The sequence below is a fragment of the Vanacampus margaritifer genome, chromosome 8 (assembly GCF_051991255.1).
Source record: "Vanacampus margaritifer isolate UIUO_Vmar chromosome 8, RoL_Vmar_1.0, whole genome shotgun sequence".
Taxonomy (NCBI): Eukaryota; Metazoa; Chordata; class Actinopteri; order Syngnathiformes; family Syngnathidae; genus Vanacampus; species Vanacampus margaritifer.
The window spans coordinates 1,311,184-1,333,609 of NC_135439.1; the positions used below are offsets into that span (position 1 = coordinate 1,311,184).

Below are 22,426 nucleotides of genomic sequence, written 5' to 3' on the forward strand. Positions count from 1 at the left end.
CACTGTCCAAATATATTGGGACACTTATTTTTGTTCAAAATAAAATCCACCCCCAAAATTGTGTCGCATGACAAGAAGAAATAAAACACAAACTGCTGTTTTTATGTTATTTTATTTTTTATCAAGAAACAACAAAAAACAACTTTTACACATTTTTGAAACCTGATCAACACTTTTTTTTTTTTTTTTCAAGCTTACAGATGACTTGGAAGGAAACACACTAAAGAAAAGCTGGTTGAAAAGCGTCTTGTCAAGTTCTCATGGCGGCCGTCGCCATGGAAACCGTGAGTGGGATGACGACGAAGATGATGAAGATGAAGAGCAGCGTAAATGTGCTTTCCCTGTGACGGTGGAATCGGACCAATCGAACGACTAAGGGAAAAAATGGAAATGGAAATTTCATGAAAATGAAATCGGGGCTCGCTCCTTCCCTGACGTCTGCCCGCTAGGGGGCAGCACCGAGTCAATACAAACACACGCACACGCCGACAATCCTGCGACTCATCCAACGCTCGAGCCAAACACTTTGGAAAACCACAATCGTTATTGCACGCGACTGACGTGAGTGACGAGATATCGAAATATTGAAAAAAAGATCAACAAAAATGAGAATTCATGAAGATGTCAGCGGCACCAAAATGGCCGAAAATGATTTCAAGCTCGTTAGCGTCACTTGTTAGCAGCAGTCGCTAGTTTGCTCGTGAGTGGTGGCGCGGCGTTCAGGACGCCGGAGAGAATGCGGAACTTTGAGCACTTTTTACAAAGAGTTCATGATGTCATTTGTTTATTTGAGGAAAAGAATATGAAATGAAAACTTTGAGGAAAAAGATGCCATATTTGTGGAGAATGACTTTTTAGTTGAGGAAAAAGATGAAATTCTATCAGCTACTGAGTTTGCGGAGAAAGCAATAATAAGTGAGTATTTATTTGAAGAGGGGATAAACATGTGATATCAAGTATTTTAAGGAAAAATCGAATTGATTTGAGGAAAATATGAAGTGATATTTACTATATTTGAGGGCACAACGTGGTTGATTTGAGGAGACTGATGTCATGTACTTATTCGAGAGGAATGTGTTATGAGCAAACCATTTGAGGGAGGAAAAACAAAATGAGCTATTTGATCAAATGAAAAGGACATGAAGTATTTCATTATCTGAGGAAAAAATAAGTTATTTGAGGTGAAAACATTGATATGAAGCACATATTTGAGTACAAATTTATGAATAATTTGAGGCGGGGAAAGCAACGAGCTGTTTATTTGGAGATAAACGTCATGATGTTATCTATTAATTGGAAATAGGAAGCATTTATTTAAAGGAACAAGTTAATTTATTTGAGGGTGACAAACTATTTAGCTAGCGCGCATCACAAGGTCAACTATTTATTGAAGAAACTGACGACTTTGAATGATTCATCGAGAATGTTGTTTAGCGATGCTAGTATGTTGTTAGCATGGTGTTAGCGTGATGGTAGCGTGACGTTAGCATGTGTGTGCGTGAAGGATGGGATGGACTCTGTTGATGGTGCGGTTGAAAAAAATAAAGTCGGACTTTGTGGACAAAAGTATTGAGACGGAGATTTTATCAGTGCAGATGGCGTCATGCGTAATTATACTTAATACAGAACAGGGGTTCAATTGTGAAATACGCATAGGACTTGTTCAAAATGAAAAACAACATTCTTTTGAGTTGACGTTTTCGATTTCCTGTCCTTGCGCTGCCGTGTGGATGTTGTGCAATTCCAGCAGCGGCTAATACTGAACATGTATAATTAATACAGAGCAGTAATTCATTATTATGCCGATTTAAAAACTGTGCAAATACACACATATTTCCCCGACATTCATTGTCTGATTACTAATGACTACATTTACACATTTTTTTCGTATATTTGTTTACTTTTGTCTTAAGTCCCCATCAAAATTCTACTTTTTCCCCCCTCAATACTTAGGTATTAATTCTTACGTTGTCCCATTTTTTCCCATAATACAAAAAGTTTTTCCCACATTTTGCCCCAATATTTACGGTGAAACTTCTTTTTTTGTCAAATAATTTTTGTCCAAATTCCTCCATATCCCCCATTTCTGTCTTTATACTTATGTCCAAATATCCAATTTTTTTCAATTTTAACCAATTAATTAGGTCCAAATACAGATACAATATTTTTAGCTCATACATTTTCTTACTGTTTTGTTTTACTTTTGTCCCAATACTTTTGTCAAAGTTGCCAAGTTTGTTGTTGTTGTTGTTGTTGTTGTCTGGCCTAATACTTTTGCTCAAATTTAAAGTTGAGTCATTTCTCTTCCAGGTGATGTTTTGCACGTTGCCATGGAAACATCGCACTGACCGTCATATGGCATTTTGTAATGGGGCTTGCATAACTGCCAACCCCCCCCCCATTGTGTGAAGTCCGCCTAGCGACAGCGTTACTACTTTGTCGTCCCAATACTTTTGTCCATCCCATTTGTCTAGCGGTTGGGTTGTTGTTCTACGTGAAACTACTCATTCACAGTGAATAAAAGAACACGACAGCCCTAAGAGAACATCGACAGAGGAGGACTAATAATAATAATAATAATAATAGTGGTAATTGAAGTTTGCGGGCGCGGGGAAAACCATCTGAGTCCGATCGGAGGCCGGATCGGGTCTACAAGAGCGAGACATCGAACTAGATAAAGAGACACATCAGCTACCACGAAACACGACGCCAAAACACGACAAAGGTCAAGGGTTCATCATCCCATCCAATCGTCTCGGGGTTCGGCGTTTATGGCCATTGTGTGCGTTAAGGTGCGTTTCACAACCAGCATTCCGCTTTGGACTTTTCACACTTACACATTCAAGTGGATTCTTTGCTTACGTACTTTTTTTTGTTTGTTTTTTGGCTTGTCACAGCTTTGATTTGTCACGTATAAAAATGGTCGCAGCAAAACAGATTTGAGGGGGCTGCCACTTAAAAAAAAACACAAAAAAAAAAAAAAACACTGTGTGCCGTAAACATTCTCGCCATAATCGGCTTTCTTTTTTTGGGATTCAGTCCAACTCTGAACTTTTGATTCCAGGAGACTCCAAGGTCGCCTTCTTATCCAGAAGAAGACGAAGAAGAAATTCCTTCATCAAGTAATCCTAAAAACATTTCAAACTACTTTTTAAATTTTCTTCCTTACAACCCTTTTTTTTTTTTTTCTTATTCCACCAGACAGAGAAACGGACAGACAGACAGACGGCAAAACAGAAGGCGGCTAGTTAGCGTTAGCTTGAGGAAAAGCGTTTGGGAGGCTGGCGGGAGAGGAAAGCGATCTCATGGAGAGCTTCCCGCCCCGCGTTCTTGCTTTTTTTTCTTCTTTTGTTTTTACATCATGGTTTCTACGATGGTGTGTGAGGGGCCCTTCATCAGCAGTCCCTTGTTCCCGTTGGGGTCCACTACTGGGTAGGCCAGGTCCCGGGGGCTGCGGTGGTCCGCCGGGCGGGAACTGGCCCCGCCGCGAACTGGGGCGGCCACCGCCTTGATCCTCTGCAGAGAGACGACAAAAATTGGTCAGACTACATGTTGGCGTTATTGGGCAGAATAGTTCACAGATACGACACTGCTCACGTTGGATTCATACATTGGGATAGAGGACACATAGCAATTATAGCGGAATTTGCATATAATTGATAGAAATCTCACCAATTAAAAAAAATATATTTTTGCAAAAAAAATTATGATAAAAATTCAATTTGCATTTTCCACTAATAACTTTTCTTCTTCTTCTTCTTATTATTATTATTATTATTTATTTATACAAAATAGGCTTATTCAAATGTATTTTTTATTTTTTTTTTTTTAATTATTATTCATTAAATCTCGAGGCAACATAATGCAGCCCGGTTCCTGCAAAATGAGGGAAGGGGCGGAGTTCTACGACACGTCAGACAATTGTGCGTTCAAGAGGGTTAAGGGATTTGTTTGCAAGCTATTTTCCACACTTTAACTTGAATAATGTGTAACAATAATTAAAACAGATCAAGTGTTGGACATGCCAATCAGATTGAATTGTGAACATTTGACCATATTTGCACACACGAGATGACCAAAGCAAGCAGACACAACATCTTGGCTAAAAGGTTACACAAAAACAAAAACAAAAAGGTTACATATCACCGTTCAAACAAGACATTTAGCTAACAAGCAACTTTATGATTATATTTGGCATTTAAACACGCAATTTGCTCCCAAAATGGCAGAGCTAAACATTATTAAGTCATAATATTTTGCCACAAAAAGTGCCAAAAAATGTATGTAGAGTACGTGGACATTTTACATATAGAAACTTGTTGCCATGACAACGTGATATTTGCTGACAAATATGTATACAAAGGCTTTTGCCATAAGACTATTTGATGCGCGGAAGAGGTTATATTAGGTCAAATATGTGTGCGTTAAACGTCTGTTTGTGAAAAGGAAAATGACACATTATTGCTGACGCGGGCTCGTTTGCGCTCTAAAAGCATCTGTTGCCATGACAACACTACATTTGCTGTCACGTGGCATGGAAGTCAAAACGGGCGCATTTGCTGAAAAAGAAGCGACAACATCATTCGTTCCGTTTGGCTACGTTGCCATCGGCGTGCTTGTCGATGGCCGCGATTCCCTTTGCGGAGGCGCCCACCTCAATGAGCGGCCCGTCGGAGCGGATGATCTTGATGACCACCACCATGGGGATGCAGATCATGGAGGCCAAGGCCAAAGTCCAGCCCAGTCCGATGGCCGAGTCGGGATACTTGTACACTTTGTTGTACGTCAGCGGCTTGTATTTGACCAGAGAGAAAATAAAGCAGCTCTGCAGACACACAAACCGACATTTGATCTTATCGGCACGGTTAGCAAAGTAGCACAACATTGGCTCCTTCATTATCGGTGTTTATTATTATTAGCACATTCATAATCTGCAGACGAAGCTTGACTTTGCGCCGCACTGCCGATTAGAATCTATGAACTAGCGGCGATTGCGGTTGGCCTCGAGTCGTTAGCTTTGGGCTAACGTTGGACTCGTCTGCTAGCTTGCTAAGATATTAAAGCACTGGCAGAAGAACGCCGATTGTCTATTCTGCTTAAGAAGCGTATCGGGAACAATCGCGTTACAGGCCACTTAACGTTCAGTGATTTCCGTTAGAAAATGCGCAACAGTTGGCAGGTTTCGACGGGCATGTGCTGTAGCCGGTGGATTCCGTTTGAAATATGCGGCGGCGGCGGCGGCGGCGGCGGCGGCGGCGGCGGCAGCGTGCAGCTCTTTGCCTTACCACGCACAAGCAGGGAGTGATGACAGACCAGCTCCACTTCATCCAAGGGTTCGGTCTGTAGCCGATCATGTCCTCCACAGCATCGTAGAAGTTATCAACGCCTGCACAAAAACGCCAGTTCAGCTTTCAAGAAACTTTTCAATGATCACATTTCAATCTTGCAACATGAGCATTTTCTAAAAATAGCATTTGCAAATATTAGCATTTCAACATGTTAGCACTTTCAAATGTTTTTATCTTCAAATATTAGCATAACAATGATAGTATTTTCTAATGTTGTTATTTTGAAGTGTTTGCATGTTAGTATTTTCAAATGCTAACATTGGGAACATTAACATTAGCATTTTCAATTATTGACATTTTAAAAAGTGTTTCTGAAATGGTAGCAATCCAAAATATTTGTATTTAAATGTTAATATTTTAATTTTTAGTTCTGTATTTTCAAGCTACCTGTTAGCATTTCTAAATATTGGAATTATTATCATTACTATTATTAATATTTTTATTATCAGCATTTTCTAAATGTTTGCATTCCCCCAAAAAATTCATTTTAAATTTATTTTCAACTTTTTTTTTTTTATTTACAATAACTTCCAAATAATTACCTTTTAAAATGTTAGCTTCTTTGAAATATTAGCGCTCCCCCAAAAAATTCCGTTAGATGTTTTTCATCATTAAAAAATTGCAATTTCAAATGTTAGTATTTTTTAAACGTTAGCATCGGATAACAGACGCAATTTTCAAATAACGGCATTTTAAAATGCTTTGAAATGTTCGCATTCCAAAATGTTTTTTTGATTTCGATTGAAAAGGTTAGCATTTTCAAATGTTGCTATTTTTAGCATGATTCGACGCCGGAGACGTTTTGTGTTTGCGCGGTTCGCTACTCACCATAAACCCAGGCAACAGCGATACATTCAAAGAATGCCACCCACAGAAGGCACACACCGCTCGCTGCATAGTAGTCAAACAGCTGGAACACGTACATGCCACCCTGAGGACACGCAGACGCAAACAGACCATGACTTTCGCCTTCACTTTATCACTCCAACAACAGCCCAGGAAATGTACAGAAACATTTCTGTTTATTTGAAGGTCCTAATCTAGAACATAACAAAAAAAAGATGGCAAAAGTGAAACGCTTGAAATTACTTTCCAAATGCGCTCTCGCACGTCATGGCGGCCATTAAACAGATAACGCCGGCGATAACGTTCAAGGTGACACCAGCAATCCAACGAGGAAACTCATGTTTGGATTGAGTGTGCGGCGGGCTGCGAAATTCAAAATGTCTTCCGTGACGACTTTGGCTGGCCAAGCAATTTGGCTGCGCAGGCAGAACGCCGAGCGAGGCGGTGACCCGGCGACATGTCCGCATTTGCATGTGGGAGGAGCCCCGGTGGAGCCATCTTGTCCTGCATCCTGCACCAAACGTCACCTCCGACGCAACCTTTGCTCACTTCATAACGGACATTTTGGGCCCACAGAACTTGACCCCAAAAAATTGTTTTTGTGCATTTTGATCTTCGCAACGAGTAACAAGCTTTTGATTTCATTACTCTCAATTTTAGCTGTTATATATTATTCAATATTGATTGATTGCGTGTGTGTGTGTGTGTGTTACCTTGGTAACCATGGTGAGTCCCAACAGGTAGCTGATGCAGCATATGATAGCGATGAAGACCTCTCTGCGGTAACCCTTCCGTAGGAAGGACGGATACAGATCCACCAGTGATGTGATCTGCCCTTCCACCTCCACAAACTGCACACACAAAACACATTGCAGCTTGCATGACCTCCGCCGTGTTACGTGGCGTGTCCGAAGCATGTTTCGTTTTAGTTTCTCAAGCAAAAATCATTTTGAGTTGACCCTAATGTGAATAATGAAGAGCGCATCTCCAAAGCCGTCTTGGAGAGCTTTCGTATGAGCTGCGACTCGATGGTGTTTGCTGCATTTCGATTTTGGAACGTGTGACGCAATCGTGTTCGTTCGTCCTTGAGTCCAAAAATGAAGACCAACAAAAGACATCCGGGAAAGCCCTCGCAGACCCTCGTGTGCCGAAGGCGAGGGGCTCACCTGACTGTCGAGGCCAAGCAGCAGGAGCATGAAGAAGAAGAGGATGGCCCAGAGTGTGGGGAAAGGCATCATGGTTACGGCTTTGGGGTAGGCAATGAAGGCCAAGCCGGGACCTGAAGGGATTCCAGCACACGGGTTAGAACTGCTTACAAGTCTTTCGCATTGCAGTCTCATCATCGATTACAAACGTTCACCACGAGCTTCGGTGGCCAAAACATTTGGCATTTTTGTAATCGCTCAAGTTGCCTGCCAAAGTTTGGGAAGCCTCGTACCTGATTCTGCCACATCCGCAATGTTCACTCCTTGCTCTTGCGCCATAAAGCCCAGGACGGAAAAGATTGCGAAACCAGACACAAAACTGGTACCACTGTTGAGGGCTCCCAGCAGCAAACAGTCCCTGTGGCACACACGTGGCATCAATCAATCGATTAATCCATAAACATGAAAAAAAAAAACAGACCACCTCTCTAGCACCCCCTACTGACCTGTAGCAGTTGTATTTGTACTTGTTGTAACTGCCGAGGGACGTCATGGCGCCCAAACAGATAGCGTAGGAGAAGAAGATCTGGGTGCCGGCGTCGATCCACACCTGACCGGAGAGCACATGGACAGACAGACAGAGCAGGTGGACAGACAGGTGGACAGACAGACAGGTGGACGGACACGGGAGACATTAAGACGATTGACTGACTGATGTTCATTCATTGGCGCTGCTAACATAAGACCGTGGTTCAGTAACTTGTACCATGAGAACTAGTACCAGTAAGATGGTAGAATAGTGGGATGCTAACATGTTAGCACGTACCTCTGGGTCCTTGAGGCGGGCGAGGTCGGGGTACAGATAGAACTTGATGCCCTCGGTGGCACCGGGCAGGGTGACGCCACGGATCAACAGAACGATGAGCATGACGAACGGGAAGGTGGCCGTGATGTAGACCACCTGAAGGCCAGATCACATGACCATCACATGACCATGACGTCAACTTGACATGACGACTTTCCTGACGCTGTTGGAGGGCAAATACCGACCTTGCCAGTGGACTTGACGCCCTTCCAGATGCAGAAGAAGCAGATGACCCAGACCAGCAGGAGACACAGCGCCAGGTCCCACTTGATGGGGCCCACGTCCTCAATGCCGCTGCTGATGCCCAACACTTTGTGTCTGCACCGTCAAGGACGCCAGTGATTAACATGTCAAGCACAACCGCATGAATTAGTTGAACCCAACCTAAACCCAATCTTGGACTCCTAACACAAAGCCCTAAAAAAGCTTAATCGTAACCCACAAACCCTAAACCAAACCAGCTTCTAAACTGAATCTACAAATCTATAAATTCAAAAACCCAACAATATTATCCTCAAACCCTAATTGTAACCCTAATGCGGAGCATTGCCTTCTGACTCCGAAACGCCACCCTCAAACCCGAACTCTAAATTGGATCCACAAACCAAGAAACCCAAACGCAAAGGCAACGTTTAACCGAACCGCTAAAATCAAACCCTAAACTGAACCTAGATACCAAAACCTTAACCGTAACACCAAACCCCTAACAGAAATCCCCTGAATCCTGCCTCACAAATCCAAACCCTCGCCCCAAATCCTTAAAAGGAACCCTTTCACTCTATTAGCCGCCATTTTGTGTGGTTGCGTACGTACTCCCAGAACTCGGTGACAGGGGAGGTGAAGTTGGAGAAGTTGGAAGGCAGCCAGAGGCTTTTGTTCTTGCGGTACGTGTCCTCGATGCAGCGATCCGTGTTCCAGGGCTGGTTGCATTTGGCCCACGGCAGTTCGGGCTGGAAACACTTGAAGGGGCAAAGACAAAGGCAGCAACTTTCAAATGTGCTTTGGGGAATATTGATAGACGTCGATGACTTTGTCAAAGGTGTCCTTTACGCACACGTCGGCGCTAACGAAATTAGGCTGCGGAGTTGCTGTGGAAGGATTTACGCAATCCTTGGCATTTGAAAAACCGCCGGACCGCCGTCATGAAGAGGCCAAATCGACCCAAACGTCCAAAGCCCAAATTTGGTCCGTTTCATTTTCCCACAAATCTTTACTCTTTAGTCACTCTTCACCTTCGTTTGTTATTTTGACAAGTTATTGATCAATCTGATGTCTCGAGTTATTTTTGAAGATGGAATTGTAACGGCCCAATCAAACAAACACATTCTGTGTCGTTTTCATGATGTGAGGATGCCAGCAATATGTGGTCGTATGGTTGCGGTACCTGGAACAGGTAGTAGAGCCCCCAGGCCAAGATGACGATGTAGTAGATGTTGAGCAGGGACACGATGACGATGGAGGCGTACCCGATTCCTGCAATCACACAAGGAAGGCGGCACGCTTTCACATCTGTTCACATCTGGCCGCGCTCCAAACGATTAAGAATGCGACATCCATCGACACGCTGCAACTGAAAAAAAACGCAACCCTGGACCAGCTTTTGAGACTCCACATCCAGTATACTGTTTGGTATTGTTTTTTTTTTTTTTACTGAACCATATCAGCATGGTGCGATTGTCAAGGAGGAAGCAGAAGGCCACAAAGAGAAGAAACGGGCAAAAAGAATTTATTTTGAGCGGTTGTTGGCAATGATCGAGGACACCATTCACTGACTGCACCTGCGAATTTTGGCAACACAGATTCTGGCCTACATTCTGGAATGAAACTAAACACTTAAAACCTAGAAACAGATTTTGTGTGTACGTGCATTTTGGATTGGCAGTTTCATCTGCGACACCAGAACACGTCCATTCGGCTATTCCTGAAATCGAGTTGCCAAAGCGCTCGCGGTGCGCCGGTTCGGTTTGTTTTGGCCACAGAGCTCGGTGTGCGGCGGGCTGAATGTGACTCCAGCGTGTTCAAACCCGTACCGTCACCCTGACCGTAGTCCAAGGCCTAGGCGGGACCCTCCGCTGCAAGGCGTTGTTGCTAGAGCTCTTTTATTGTTGATTGTCTTAAATGTATCCGTTCTTAGGACTTGAGATAACGCCAGGCAGTTTCTGCTTACAGTTATTCCAGGCCTGAGATGAGAAGACGTTACGGCATACCTGCTTTGCTTTAGGCAAGCGAGCGTCTGCGTCAGAGTTGTGGACGTGTGGACATGAGACTCGGCACACTTGGAGAGGCCAAGGTGGCTCCCAACACCACCGGTGACGAGCCTCGCAAGGAGGACTCCGTGGCCGCCCCGTGGCGGACCCGCCATGGACAATTTACCGGGCCGACATGTAATCGCTGCCAGAGAAAAAGCGTCAACTTGCTCAGCCGTGTTCCAAACCCGGCAGGTGGCGCATTTGCTGTGCCTACGGTTGGACAAGTTTGGTAAGCAGAAGGCTTGATCGTGCACGGTTGGAGACTAAACATGGTCGGAGCGCAGACGCTATTTTTATTTACAAGACTTGTGTCACCATCACCAACCTTGAATGGCGTGTTATTAAATGTCACCCTTTTATCTCTCAGCTGTTTTGATGCCGACTCTGCATATCCACGACGCCTCCAACTTGCAGACATCTCACACAGATGTGAACAATCCCGTTCCGGCACTGCGATTATTGCAGCCGGAAATTTGAAGCGTCCTTTCAAATCTATCCTTACCATTTTGAACACCCCACCAAAAGTTCTCAAAGCAACAAAAAGTCTCCTGACTTGTACCTTCCATAAGTGTGACCGACCGCCGGTCCATCTCGCTCCTCCCCATTTATGTACAGAAGAACAGATTGATAAACTAGCAGACAGTCATCAATGGTGGTCTAAAGACTCTGAAACGCAACTACAAGAATGTCTTGAGCCACAGACAAGACACTTTTTAAATCAGAAGAACTGAATCAATACTTTGAATATAAACTTTCTTTCTTTTCGAACCCAACAGCACTGACTGCAAGTGGGCCAGATCTGCACTCCAGATTCATCTATTAAATCTGCCAAATGTGTTTATGGAAAACAAGTGTAGGACGAATTGAGGCAAATCGACCCTCAGCAAATTTGACAGGGCTTGAGAACTGTAAGCTCTTATAAAGCCAGAAACCAAACCTCGGTGGCTTCTTTCCATTTTCTCCCAAATGAACGCAATCATTTCATCTCCACATTTGAGGCAGTCAACACAGAAGCTTTGTTGCCTTATTCCATTTGTCTCAATATGAAGTCGGCAAGGTTCTTTCTTGGCTGAAGCAAGGTAAGTAAAGCAACCGGACCGGATGGCATTCCTCCAGATTATTATGATTATTTTGTCCTGTTCACTGGAGCAACATCTTGTGCCACATACTTCTAATGAGTCGATCACTACAGCAGGACCTGCAACAAAGACCAGACCGAATGCTCAGATTGTCCTGAGACTCCAAAACCAAAAATCAAACTCTGGATGCCAGGCATCTCCCTTTAACCATGAACATCTCAGTGGTGTGTGTGTGTGTAGGTGTATATCACATTATGAGGACCATTTTCTGGATTTTTACTATCATTGTGGGGACAACGTGTCATTGTGGGGACATTTTGATGGTCCCCATTAGTCCAGACCTCTTTTTGAAGGTCCAAGACTTGGTTTTAGAGTTTGGGTTTGAACTGGATTTTGGTTGGGGTTAGGGTTAGAATTGGGCAATCAGTTGTGATGCTTGGGGTTAAGGGGGAGAGGCTAGGGAATGCATTATGTCAATGGGATGTCCCCACTAGAAATGTAGACCCAACATGTGCTGTGTGTGTGTTTGTGTGTGTGCCAAGGCCGGCTGTCCAAAAGAATGTCCTTCAGGGTCCTTTGCACCATCTGTGCACGTGTGTGTGTGTGTGTGTGTGTGTGTGTGCGCACGGTCAGATGCTGATCAAACAAACACAAACAGACACACACACATGTGGTCCTCCATGATGCCACTGACGTGACGACCTTATTTGACCTCACGTGTTGGCAAAAAATGTCTTCCTATTTCTCAGATCGCTAATCATAAAGCATGACTGATCCGACTTCACTTTTCATTTCGTTACATATTTTTTCATAGGTAAATGTCTAGATGATCCTAAACGCTAATCCAAACCAAAAAAACAAAGCCAAATCCTGCCCCAGTCCCAGATCGTAACCCCTAAACAAACCCTACAATTCCGAAAACCGTCCCTCGAGGACCAGGATTGGGGAAGCCTAATTTACACTCAAACCCACAAAGGGAAACCCATAACCAAACCTTCAATCCACTAACTATGACACTAACTAAATCCATCCCCGAACCCGAACATGGATGTGAATAGAAATCAAGACACGTTGGAATCTTAGCTCCTCTCGCTCGCCCTTTTTCTTCCCGTTCCCTTTTTCCACCCGCTCCATCGCACTGATGCGTTGCCGCACTGTTGCCTTGGCAACCTGTGATCCAGGACACTCTGTACATCGTGTCGGGTGTGTGTGTGTGTGTGTGCGTGTGTGTGTGTGCACGCGGACTGAAATCAAGCGATGAAACGTCCCGCGTGAATATTGTAAAGAGCAATTACAGTCTTCATGAATATTAACGAAGTGGAGCCGAGCAGACGTGGGCGATGAATATATTAACCCAATTTTGGAATGGAGGAGGGGACAAAGGAGGGAGGAGGATGACGAGACAGATGCAACTGGGCGAGGACCGAATCGGCGTTATGAGAAGAAACCATTTCAAAGTCGAAATCCAGGCCGCGGCGTTGCCAGGCAACAGCAGCGGCGGCCGTCTGATTGGAGGAGAGGACCGTAAAGGTGGAAGACGCAGGAAGTGCAACATTAGCGGGGTCGAGGGAGGACAGCGCAAGTCAAACAGTAACTCGGGACAATAACAAAGCGATTGGACGCCAGAGAAGAGCACGGGGACTGCTTGATGTTTTTGGCCTTGAGACTCGAGGACGTCCTTCATTTCAACAACTGAATTGATTCTGCCTTGAGTGAAGTACTTTTTCTTTTTTTTTTACAAATAGATAAATTAATGATCAAGAAAGCCGACCCAAAACAAACTTTACACCAAACCAACCAAAGCCAATTGTAAATTTTAACCTGAAACAAAGTCCAAAACCTGCTAAAAGCAACCTTATCCCTAAAAACCAACCCAAGACCTAATCTTGACTTTAACCCCTGATCCAAACCTCAAAGCAAAGCCCCCAACCCTAAGATTTAATACAAATTTAGCCCAAATCTGAACTCAAACCCAAGCCAGACCCTAATGCTTGACCCTGAATCTGTAAGACCCTAATGGTATTTCTTAACCAAAACCCCGACCTGAACGTAAACTGAATCCATTTGCCACTGCCCTAAGCCTCTAACGTAAGATGAACCCAACCACCAAGTTGGATCTCACTTGGACCCAAACCCAAACTTCAAAACGAATTCCATCCACAACACTTTGATGCTAGCTCCGAACCTGGACATAAACTCAATCAAAATCCTGTCAAGCTAACCGCTAATCTTTCACTAACCCGAACCCCAACATAACACAAAACCTAACCCGAGGCTTTAAATCGAACCGAAACCTAGCCCCAAATTAAAAATCCTAGAACTAACTCGCACAAAAACTTGGATCTCCTACTCAACCCGAACTTTCGCCAAAATATAAACCCACTCCAAACCAGGACAACTAATCCTTCACTAGCCCTCTAACCCTAAATATGAACAAAAAACCTTGACCTAACCCAAGGCTCTAATTCACTTCCAACCCAAACCCTTAATCCATAACATCCTAACCCCAAAACGAAAACGGAATGCCAACGCTACAGTATCAAAATGAAAATCTGCCTCATATTTCAACCCTGATGTCTTTTCACACGAACTTCTTGCACTTCCATGAAATGCATTTTGTCCAAATGATCTTAATTGTATTCCACATTTGGCAAAAAAAAAAACAGCCGTTGACCGTCGGCATCAGAACCAACGTTGCTCGGGACTTACCGGTGAAGATGGGGCACAGCTTGCCCCAGCAGGTGATGCCACCCTCGGACGTGAACTGGCCTAGCGCCACCTCCAGGAAGAAGACGGGCAGGCCGCCGCCAAACAGGAAGATGAAGTAGGGGATGAGGAAAGCACCTGAAAGGGGAAGAACGTCAGACGTTTGCCTGCTGGTGTCACTTGTGCTCGATTCGACGACTGAGAGAAGGACAATCCAGATACAGAACTGCTGACTGATTGGTCGCTGCCTCACCTCCGCCATTCTTGTAGCAGAGGTAAGGGAAGCGCCAGACGTTCCCTAAACCGACAAATCCTCCGGCCACCGACAAAACAAAGTCCAGTTTGCTGGCCCACTTCTCGCGCTGGGGGTGTTTGCCCTCAGCCTCGTCTTCGGGTCGGGTTCCGGGACTCTTGCCGGGGGACGGCTTGAGGGTGTCCTTGTGGAAGTCCTTCAGGCACTGGAGCTTTTCCTTCTGAGCCATTCTGAACACAGCAATGCAAAAAAAAAAAGCTTTGGAATGAATCATCATCGTAAATACGGAAGGCAATCGGTTCAGCGCGATGATGTTCAATTAAACTCTTTGACTGCCAAAAACGTTAAATAACGTTTAGTAAAATCCTATGGAGGAGTGCCAAAGACGTTAAAAGACGTTTTTTTTTCAAAACAGAGATGAAACTAACCATTTTCTATTGTTGATTACTGAAAAACGGAATAAGGTAGAAACAAACTTTTTTTTCTGATGAAAGATGAGAGTCCAATCTTTCATTTGGTAGTATGTGTGTTTCCCTAGTCCAAACACAAAATTTTCTTTGGACCTTGAAAGATCAGTCAAAATGCTTAAAATCGTCTGGCACCCACGGCATCCCTTTTCTGAAAACGTCTGGCAGTCAAAGAGTTAAGAAATCAACACCAAAAATCGTGCACCACAACAAAGAACGGGGGGGAATCAGCCATGAATTGCTCCGATCAATTGGCCGTCAATCGTGTTTGGCCGATTTCTGTAGAAAAGTACGCGATCGGCATAAAAACCTACAGCTCGCGCTTGGCAGCCTGCACCCAACTAGAAAGCAGCCCGTGTGACTTTTTGAGCTGACACTGCACTTTAGAGTTCTGGAACACATTCATAGATCTGAAAGGATCCAACGGTTGTTGATTTTTTTGTCACAGCCCCCCAATATTCCAAGTTTTTAAAATAATAAGTTGCAACAAGTACTGCAATGTGCCAAATGACCAACATCAGGTCTAAGCTGCCTCTGCATTTAAGAGTTCTACTTCGCGACGATCACAAAAACAGTCCCAGTTGTGAGATTAAAGTCATGTTTTTCCACAAAGACTTCAAAAATTTAGCGTTTAAAAAAAAACCAGCAACATATTAAATTCATATTCTTGTCAAGAAAAATCTCGTACAATTATGACAGCAAAATGATGTGAAATGTTTACCGATCTGCTTGTCTGACGTCTTTCTTGTAAATATCAAACGCTCCACACCAAAAAAAACTATTTTTACTTGACATCTTTTTACTTTGGGCTCCAGAAATAGATTTTTTTTTTATTTTTATGAAACCAATCAAATGTTTCAGAGCCAGCATCAAAGCATTTTGCTTTTTCCTCTGAGCTTTTTATTACACAAGTCTGATGTCTTTATGACATCACGTCACTTGCTTTTTATAGAAGGCTGCTGCTACGCATGCAAGATATTCTATTCTCAAATGTCTACACACCCCGTTGCGAATGTCAACGTGTACGACCCCATTGAATTGAGGGAAGTTGGGCTGTTCTGGTAGGCCACGTTTTTTTTGGGGCGGTCGTTGGGATGCGCGTGACGTGTGCGAGCCGTTGCAAGCGTTGAAGTCAAGTTAATGATACACGAGCCGTCCAGCGTGACCTGCTTCGCCACGGTTAATTTATAACCAAAGCGTGCGTGTGCGCGCCAACAACGGGCGGCCATTCTGTCTGCTGCCGATCGTGGTGGGAAACCGTCAGAAGCCGCGAGCAGGACCGGCGGACACCAGGAGCAACTCCAGCAATTCCAAAACGGTTTGGACGTTCAGGGAAAGAAATATTGCAACAATTTGAGCAATTTTGTCAATACAAGCAAACCCAAAAAAGTTGCAATAGTGTGAGATGTGTTTTTTTTTTTCGAGGAAATCCGCCACAATATCTCAAATAAACATCATTTTTTTATTTAAAAACAATCAAATGTTGCAAAGACTATTTTTTTCAATAAAAAATAAAAATCTCAAAATTCTAAGACAAAAATTGTATTTTATGAAGAACAAAAAAAATGGTGAAATTACAAAAGTTTTCTTTTTTTTTCTAAAAAAAAATGTAAATATGAAATTCAATGCGAGGTTTTATTAATGGATGAAATAAAAGTGTTGTTTTTGTAAAGAAAAATCATCCTAATATCACAACATTTGTCATAACATTTGCTCCCAAAATCGTATAAATATGTTCTACTTTAAATGTTTTAAGTGTCCCAAAGACGTATTTATAAAAAAAAAAAATGTAAATGTTTTTTTTTTTAATGCTGAAGCATACAGAAGGCTTTGATGCAGCCTCTCAACTGCAAAGAACGTTTGAAGAAATGGTAACTATTACACAAACGGCCAGCAGGTGGAAGCAGAGCAAAGGAGATCAACCAGGGCCATGTTGGGAAAAAAACTCAATTACTCACAATTCTAAATAGATTTGTGAATAATGATGAAATTTAGCTATATTCTAATGCTAATTGCCGCAAAACAGAAACAAATACAAATGTACTTTTTTCCTGATGAAAGAAGAGACTCTACTCTTTCTTTTGGTATGTTTGAAAGCAATAGAACAGAATACCCCCCCCCCCCCCACACACAAAAAAGAAGAAGAAAAAAAATGAATATTCTGTGGGCCTTGCAAAATCAGTCAAAATCCAGTAAAACTGCCGGGAGCGAAGGGGGTTTCTTTAGTCAAAATGGGTGCCAGTGATTGAGTTATAAACAAAAAGTCATGAAAATATTATGAGCTTAAAGTTATTTTTAACAGAAAAAAACTTGTAATGTTATGGGAATAAATGTGTGTGTTTTTTAAGGTAGTCTCTCATGCAGCCTGATTATTTTTTTAAACAAGAAAAATAAATTGTAATATTCAGACAATGTGACATTGAGATTGAATGTGTATTTTTATTAGATGAGATAAAAAAAATTGGAACATGAGATTAAAATTGTATTTTCTTAAATAAAACAAAAGATGAAAAATATTAAAATTTAATACATTTATATGTATGTGTGTATAATTTTATGATTAGTTTATAATGATGTGCTTATTCATAATTTATCATTGTGGCATCAAACGACCTCCACACAGCTGTGAGAACCGCAGGATGTGTGTGTGTGTGTGTGTGTGTGTGTGTGTGTGTGTGTGTGTGTGTGTGTGTGTGTGTGTGTGTGTGCCACACACACTAAGCTCTTACGTAACCCACTCCACTATTTTAAGCATGTTTAGTTCCACTGGGCTGAACGACTACACAATCATCATCGTCATCATCATCTTCCTCCTCCTCCTGCTTGCTCCCAGTTGTCGTTTTTTTTATTCCGACATGGATGACGCCTTAATAAGTGAGTGAGCATATCCGCTAACGAGACGTTGATTTTAAGAAGGACTAACGACCGCCACCAATTAGGATGGACAATATTGTTTATACGTTGATGATTTTCAAGCAGTTGTTATGTCTGTTAATTGTGTTGATTTAAATTTAACTACTTCTGCAAGTTTGAAATCAGGAAAACAAAACAAAAAAAACCCTTCAGTTGTAGTACCACGTTGTGCCACAACATGCCAGTGGCAGCACTGAGCTCAACTGGAAGACGTGCAGTGCAATGAACTCATCTCCTTCGCTGCTGTGGATTATTTGATTAGTCAACAAATAAAAGAGGCTCTGCACCAGAAATTCAAGTGTGTGAAGCAGTGTAATGACCAGCAGATCCCCGCAGATGGCGCTATAACTCACAATCAAACGTATGCTATTGACACAGAATGTGTCGCAATACATATTAGCTTTCTCGCTATTTTTTTTCTCTGAGCTTAGAAATAACCAAAATGGAGTTAGCCAACTTTGGTTTCTCAGTGCCTCATTTTTAATTTTTGTCGGCCATATCAACGTCATGTCAACTATGTACTGCATAGTCTTTATAAAAACGAAGATCAAATATTAAATAAAGATTTGGGTGTTTGTTTTGGAATGACTGCATGACCATATGGAACATCGAACGGTCAGTTTCCACAAATACTCAAGTTAAAAAAAACTAAAGCTAAAACTAATAACTCAAATGAAGCATTTTCTAAAAAACAACACACCTGCTCTAAAAACAAACGGACAATAAGTGAATTTGGAAAAACAAAAGTCAAAACGAGTCATGAAGAATTCCGAACTATTTTGAGGCCGGCTGTTGTGTGAACATGCTCGGGGTCGAGGGCAGGCCCGCCGTGTAAATCATGTTAGTTCCGTGTGCTTTGTTGCTCAGGTATCGCAGCTGCCACGCACGCACGCACACGCGCGCGCACACACACGCGCTGGCTACATGGTTATGCAAGCCTTCGTTTCATAATGGACGTCGGCAGGCATCAAAACCAATCCAGCTCGCAGGAAGGAAGGAAGGAGAGAAAGAGAGAAAGAAAAAAAAGATGCAGAGAGAGAGAGAGAAAAAGCAATACATTTTATTTCATTCCCTGATTACAGTGAATAAATATGTATTTTTGGAGGAACAAAAAAGTTGTGTTTTTCCAAGCATAAAAAGTTAAATTGTTGTGTTTTGTATGAGAGTAAATACATTTGAATTTATTTTGGGAAAAAATTATCCTGATATTATAAATTACATTTGTTACATTTTTTTAATGTGTAACATTAAAATGCAATATGTGTACTTTTTAAAAACAATATCCATTATATTACAAGATTAAAGTCTACTTTCTTGAATTTATGTACATGAAGGACTTCTATTCATTGCAATTTCCACTTCATCATGAATGACCAAATTCTCTTTAATAAAGTAATTTGGATGGATTGGTTTTGTGTTGCCTTTGTTCAAAACTTTATTCATAATTCCTCAAGTATTTTTTTGTACTGCATTTATTTTTCTCAGGTAATTCGGTGAAGTAATGGAAACAAATTATTTTTATATTTTGTACCTAGACTGTGCTTCTTTTATTCTCTGTTTGAGAAACATTATATATATATATATATATATATATATATATAAGTTTCTTTTTTTCTTACAAGCATTTTTCAATATTTATCATATGAATTTATGAGTGTGGTCATATAGGGATTGTAGGCATTTTTTAAGTCATATATATATATATGCATATATATATATATATATATATGTATATATGTATATATATATATATATATACATATATATATATATATGTATATATATATATATATATGATCCCAGTTCTGCCTTAATTTTTCGGAGATTGTAAACACAGGAAGATGATCACTTGTGTCTATTGTAAATATGTCATCGTAACATGTAAGACGCGACTTTGTAGCCAGGCTCTAGAAACGTACACAACATTTTACCGCCAAGGACGAAGCGTCAATTTGAGCCGTGAAAGTCATTCTCGGCTCCGCGGCCCCGCTCGTTTATGAATATTTGCAGACTAGCGGCAATGCGAACAGCCGTAACTAGCCAGGCTAAGCACGAAGCTCTTTCTACTTATTTTCATACTTCCGAGCGCACGTGTATGAAGATCGTGTCGCTTTGTTGTTAACGGCAACAGATGAGGGCGTCAAAAGTCTTTAGCAGTGATTAGCGATAAGTCGACCTCAAGCTTGAAACATCGACGTCGATTCATAAAGTCGACTCATCAACTCGTCGATTAATCAGTTCAACTCACAGCGTGACTCCTTGTGACTCTTGCACGCGTCAGCCTTTCGATGACTAAGACTTCCAATGCAGTCATATAAAAACAAATATCATCATTTCGGGAATAGCAGTCATTTTTGGCAGACAATTACAAATAATATGCATCCTGTAAGTATTGTTTTAGTATCTGTTTCCACATTGCTTAAGGGGTTGCAACACCGCATGTGCTGATGCTAATTCGCTAATTCGCCTGTTCATGGCATGCATCGTGTGTTAGCATTGAGCTAACGCCTAGCATACATTCAAAGTGATGTGGCTGTTTGAAATACACAACGTATAGTGATTCTTTTGGTTTTAGGTTTAGTTTACGGAAATGAGACAGAGAGAGAGAGAGAGAGAGACAGAAAGACAGAGAGAGAGACTGAATGAAAACAACAAATGGACAATAAAAATAAAGAAAAAGAAAAAGAGCGAGGTAAAGAGAGACAATGTCAAACTAAAAAAAATAGAGAAGCGGGGAGAGAGAGAGAGAGAGAGAGAGAGAGAGAGAGAGAGAGAGAGAGAGAGAGAGAGAGAGAGAGAGAGAGAGAGAGCGCTCTACACGACCCCCCTTCCACGTCGGCTTTGTGCCTGTGTGCGTGCGTGCGTGCGTGCGCTTTGGCTACATTTAATAACGCACGCAATTAACAATCATCATCATCGGCATCATGAACATAATAAACGTAGGCATACATTTATCAAAACAGTAATCAGACATGAACGACGTTATCAAATATAAGAAGTCGTTTCCTCCCCCCACCTGCACGTGAAAGACGCCTGCCCATTGGGGGGAGGGGGGCTACAAAGAAAACATATATAATAAATATGAATCACCGGGGGTGCTACAAAGATAACATATATAATAAATACGAATCACCATTAAAGAATCACCAGAGACTTTTGCATATGAAATGACATCTCCCGACTGAATGAAGGAGACAAGCGCGTGTTGCATTCACTGCCGCCCTCCACAAAAAGACACAAGACACTCAAATGAAGACAACCTGCGCGCGTTGCGTTCAATGTCACCCCAGCCAAAAAGAGCCGACAATGTCAAATGAATGGACCACAAAAAACTGCGTTGCATTCAATGTCACGCCAGCAAAACTATACAGCCACAAGAACATCAAGTGAAAACCAGCGCGTGTTGCATTCAATGTCACCTCTCAAAAATGACAGATGAAAGCGGCGTGTGTGGCATTCACAGTCGCTCCCCCAAAAAAGAACATAAAGCATAAATGATATTTTAGAAATAAAAGCGAGCGGAAGGAGAAATTTTGGAGGATGAGTGCGCTTACCTGCTGCCTCTGTGCGATTTCTAAATGTTTTGCTTTTTGTCTTCTTTTCTCAATTTTTTCAATTTAACAAAAACCAAAGAAAAAGTCCCTCTTTGTCCTCTGATGTCGACACTGAGTGAACGTCTCTCAAAAAACGGGTCCTCCTTATAAGCTCCTCTGTGTGAACTTTGTCTCCTCCGGTTTGGGGGGGCCGGAGTGATACCATCGCGAGTGAGTGGAAAATCACCGGGCCTCCCTCCCCCTCCTCCACCTTCCTCCCTCCATCCTCCTCCTCCTCCTCCTCTTCTTCACGGAGCAACAGGAGAGCGGCGACGCGTTCGCGGCTTCGCGGAATCCCGGCCGTGCGCGCTACACGCTGTCGTGCTTTGATGGGGGGGGGATTTGTGATTTCCGAGGTGTGCCTGAACGCGCCATTGAGGAGCCGTGATGCTGCCGCTGCATCACAGCCACCGTGGCAGGTGCACGCAGGCACAGGAGGGGCAAATATGCTCTGAAAGGCAATAGTTGAGCACAAAAATGTACAAAACTGAAGACAAATTGTGTGCTGATATAACTCAATTTGATTTGATCAAGTAGTTGCAAACTTGCACGGAATAAAAACATGTGGCTACAAATAGCTTTTTTTTTTTTTTTTAGTAGAGCTAGGCTAACTCATAAAATGCATCTTTACAAAAGCATCTGGATTCTAATACACTTTAAAGTAGTATTTCATCGCTGTCTTGTAAAAAAAAAAAAAAACCACTATGTCGGCTTTTGTCATTTTTAAGTGTATGGATGAAACTTTGAATTGCAAACAGTTTTTAAAAATGGATACAAGTGTTTTTCCCACAGGACAGTCGACGATTTATCGAATGTAACTGGATCATATTTGACAAAATGATGCAATCACATTTGATCACTAAAGAGCAATATTTGTGCATGCGAATGTCATGTTTGACCACAAAATGGTGCAAAATGCAGTCGCCTACTTTGGTTTCATTGTACAATTTATTTACACAAAC

The 22,426-nt window shown here is 42.2% G+C and overlaps 1 protein-coding gene across 1 annotated transcript; it reads right to left on the reverse strand.

The window, feature by feature from the left end:
* Positions 1-93: 93 nt before the first annotated feature.
* LOC144056022 (sodium- and chloride-dependent taurine transporter-like) lies at positions 94-21,634 on the reverse strand. The gene is made up of 15 exons (XM_077572367.1): positions 21,426-21,634; positions 14,492-14,721; positions 14,242-14,376; positions 9,589-9,677; positions 9,018-9,163; positions 8,390-8,522; positions 8,166-8,300; positions 7,846-7,949; positions 7,633-7,757; positions 7,361-7,473; positions 6,908-7,045; positions 6,177-6,279; positions 5,286-5,386; positions 4,655-4,825; positions 94-3,516 (listed from the first exon to the last, which is right to left on the reverse strand). The coding sequence occupies exons 2-15, from the start codon at positions 14,718-14,720 to the stop codon at positions 3,355-3,357; spliced, it is 1,884 nt and encodes a 627-aa protein (XP_077428493.1). The 5' UTR covers position 14,721; positions 21,426-21,634; the 3' UTR covers positions 94-3,354.
* Between the last annotated feature and the right edge of the window lie 792 nt (positions 21,635-22,426).

What these genes read in the sequence shown, in the direction of transcription:
- LOC144056022 (XM_077572367.1), bottom strand. Translation starts at nt 14,720, where the DNA reads ATGGCTCAGAAGGAAAAGCTCCAGTGCCTGAAGGACTTCCACAAGGAC. An exon ending in CCTGTCACCGAGTTCTGGGA is followed by an intron (nt 8,523 to 9,017) that starts GTACGTACGCAA and finishes TTGACGGTGCAG; the next exon opens with ACACAAAGTGTTGGGCATCA. An exon ending in TACAAATACAACTGCTACAG is followed by an intron (nt 7,758 to 7,845) that starts GTCAGTAGGGGG and finishes TGTGTGCCACAG; the next exon opens with GGACTGTTTGCTGCTGGGAG.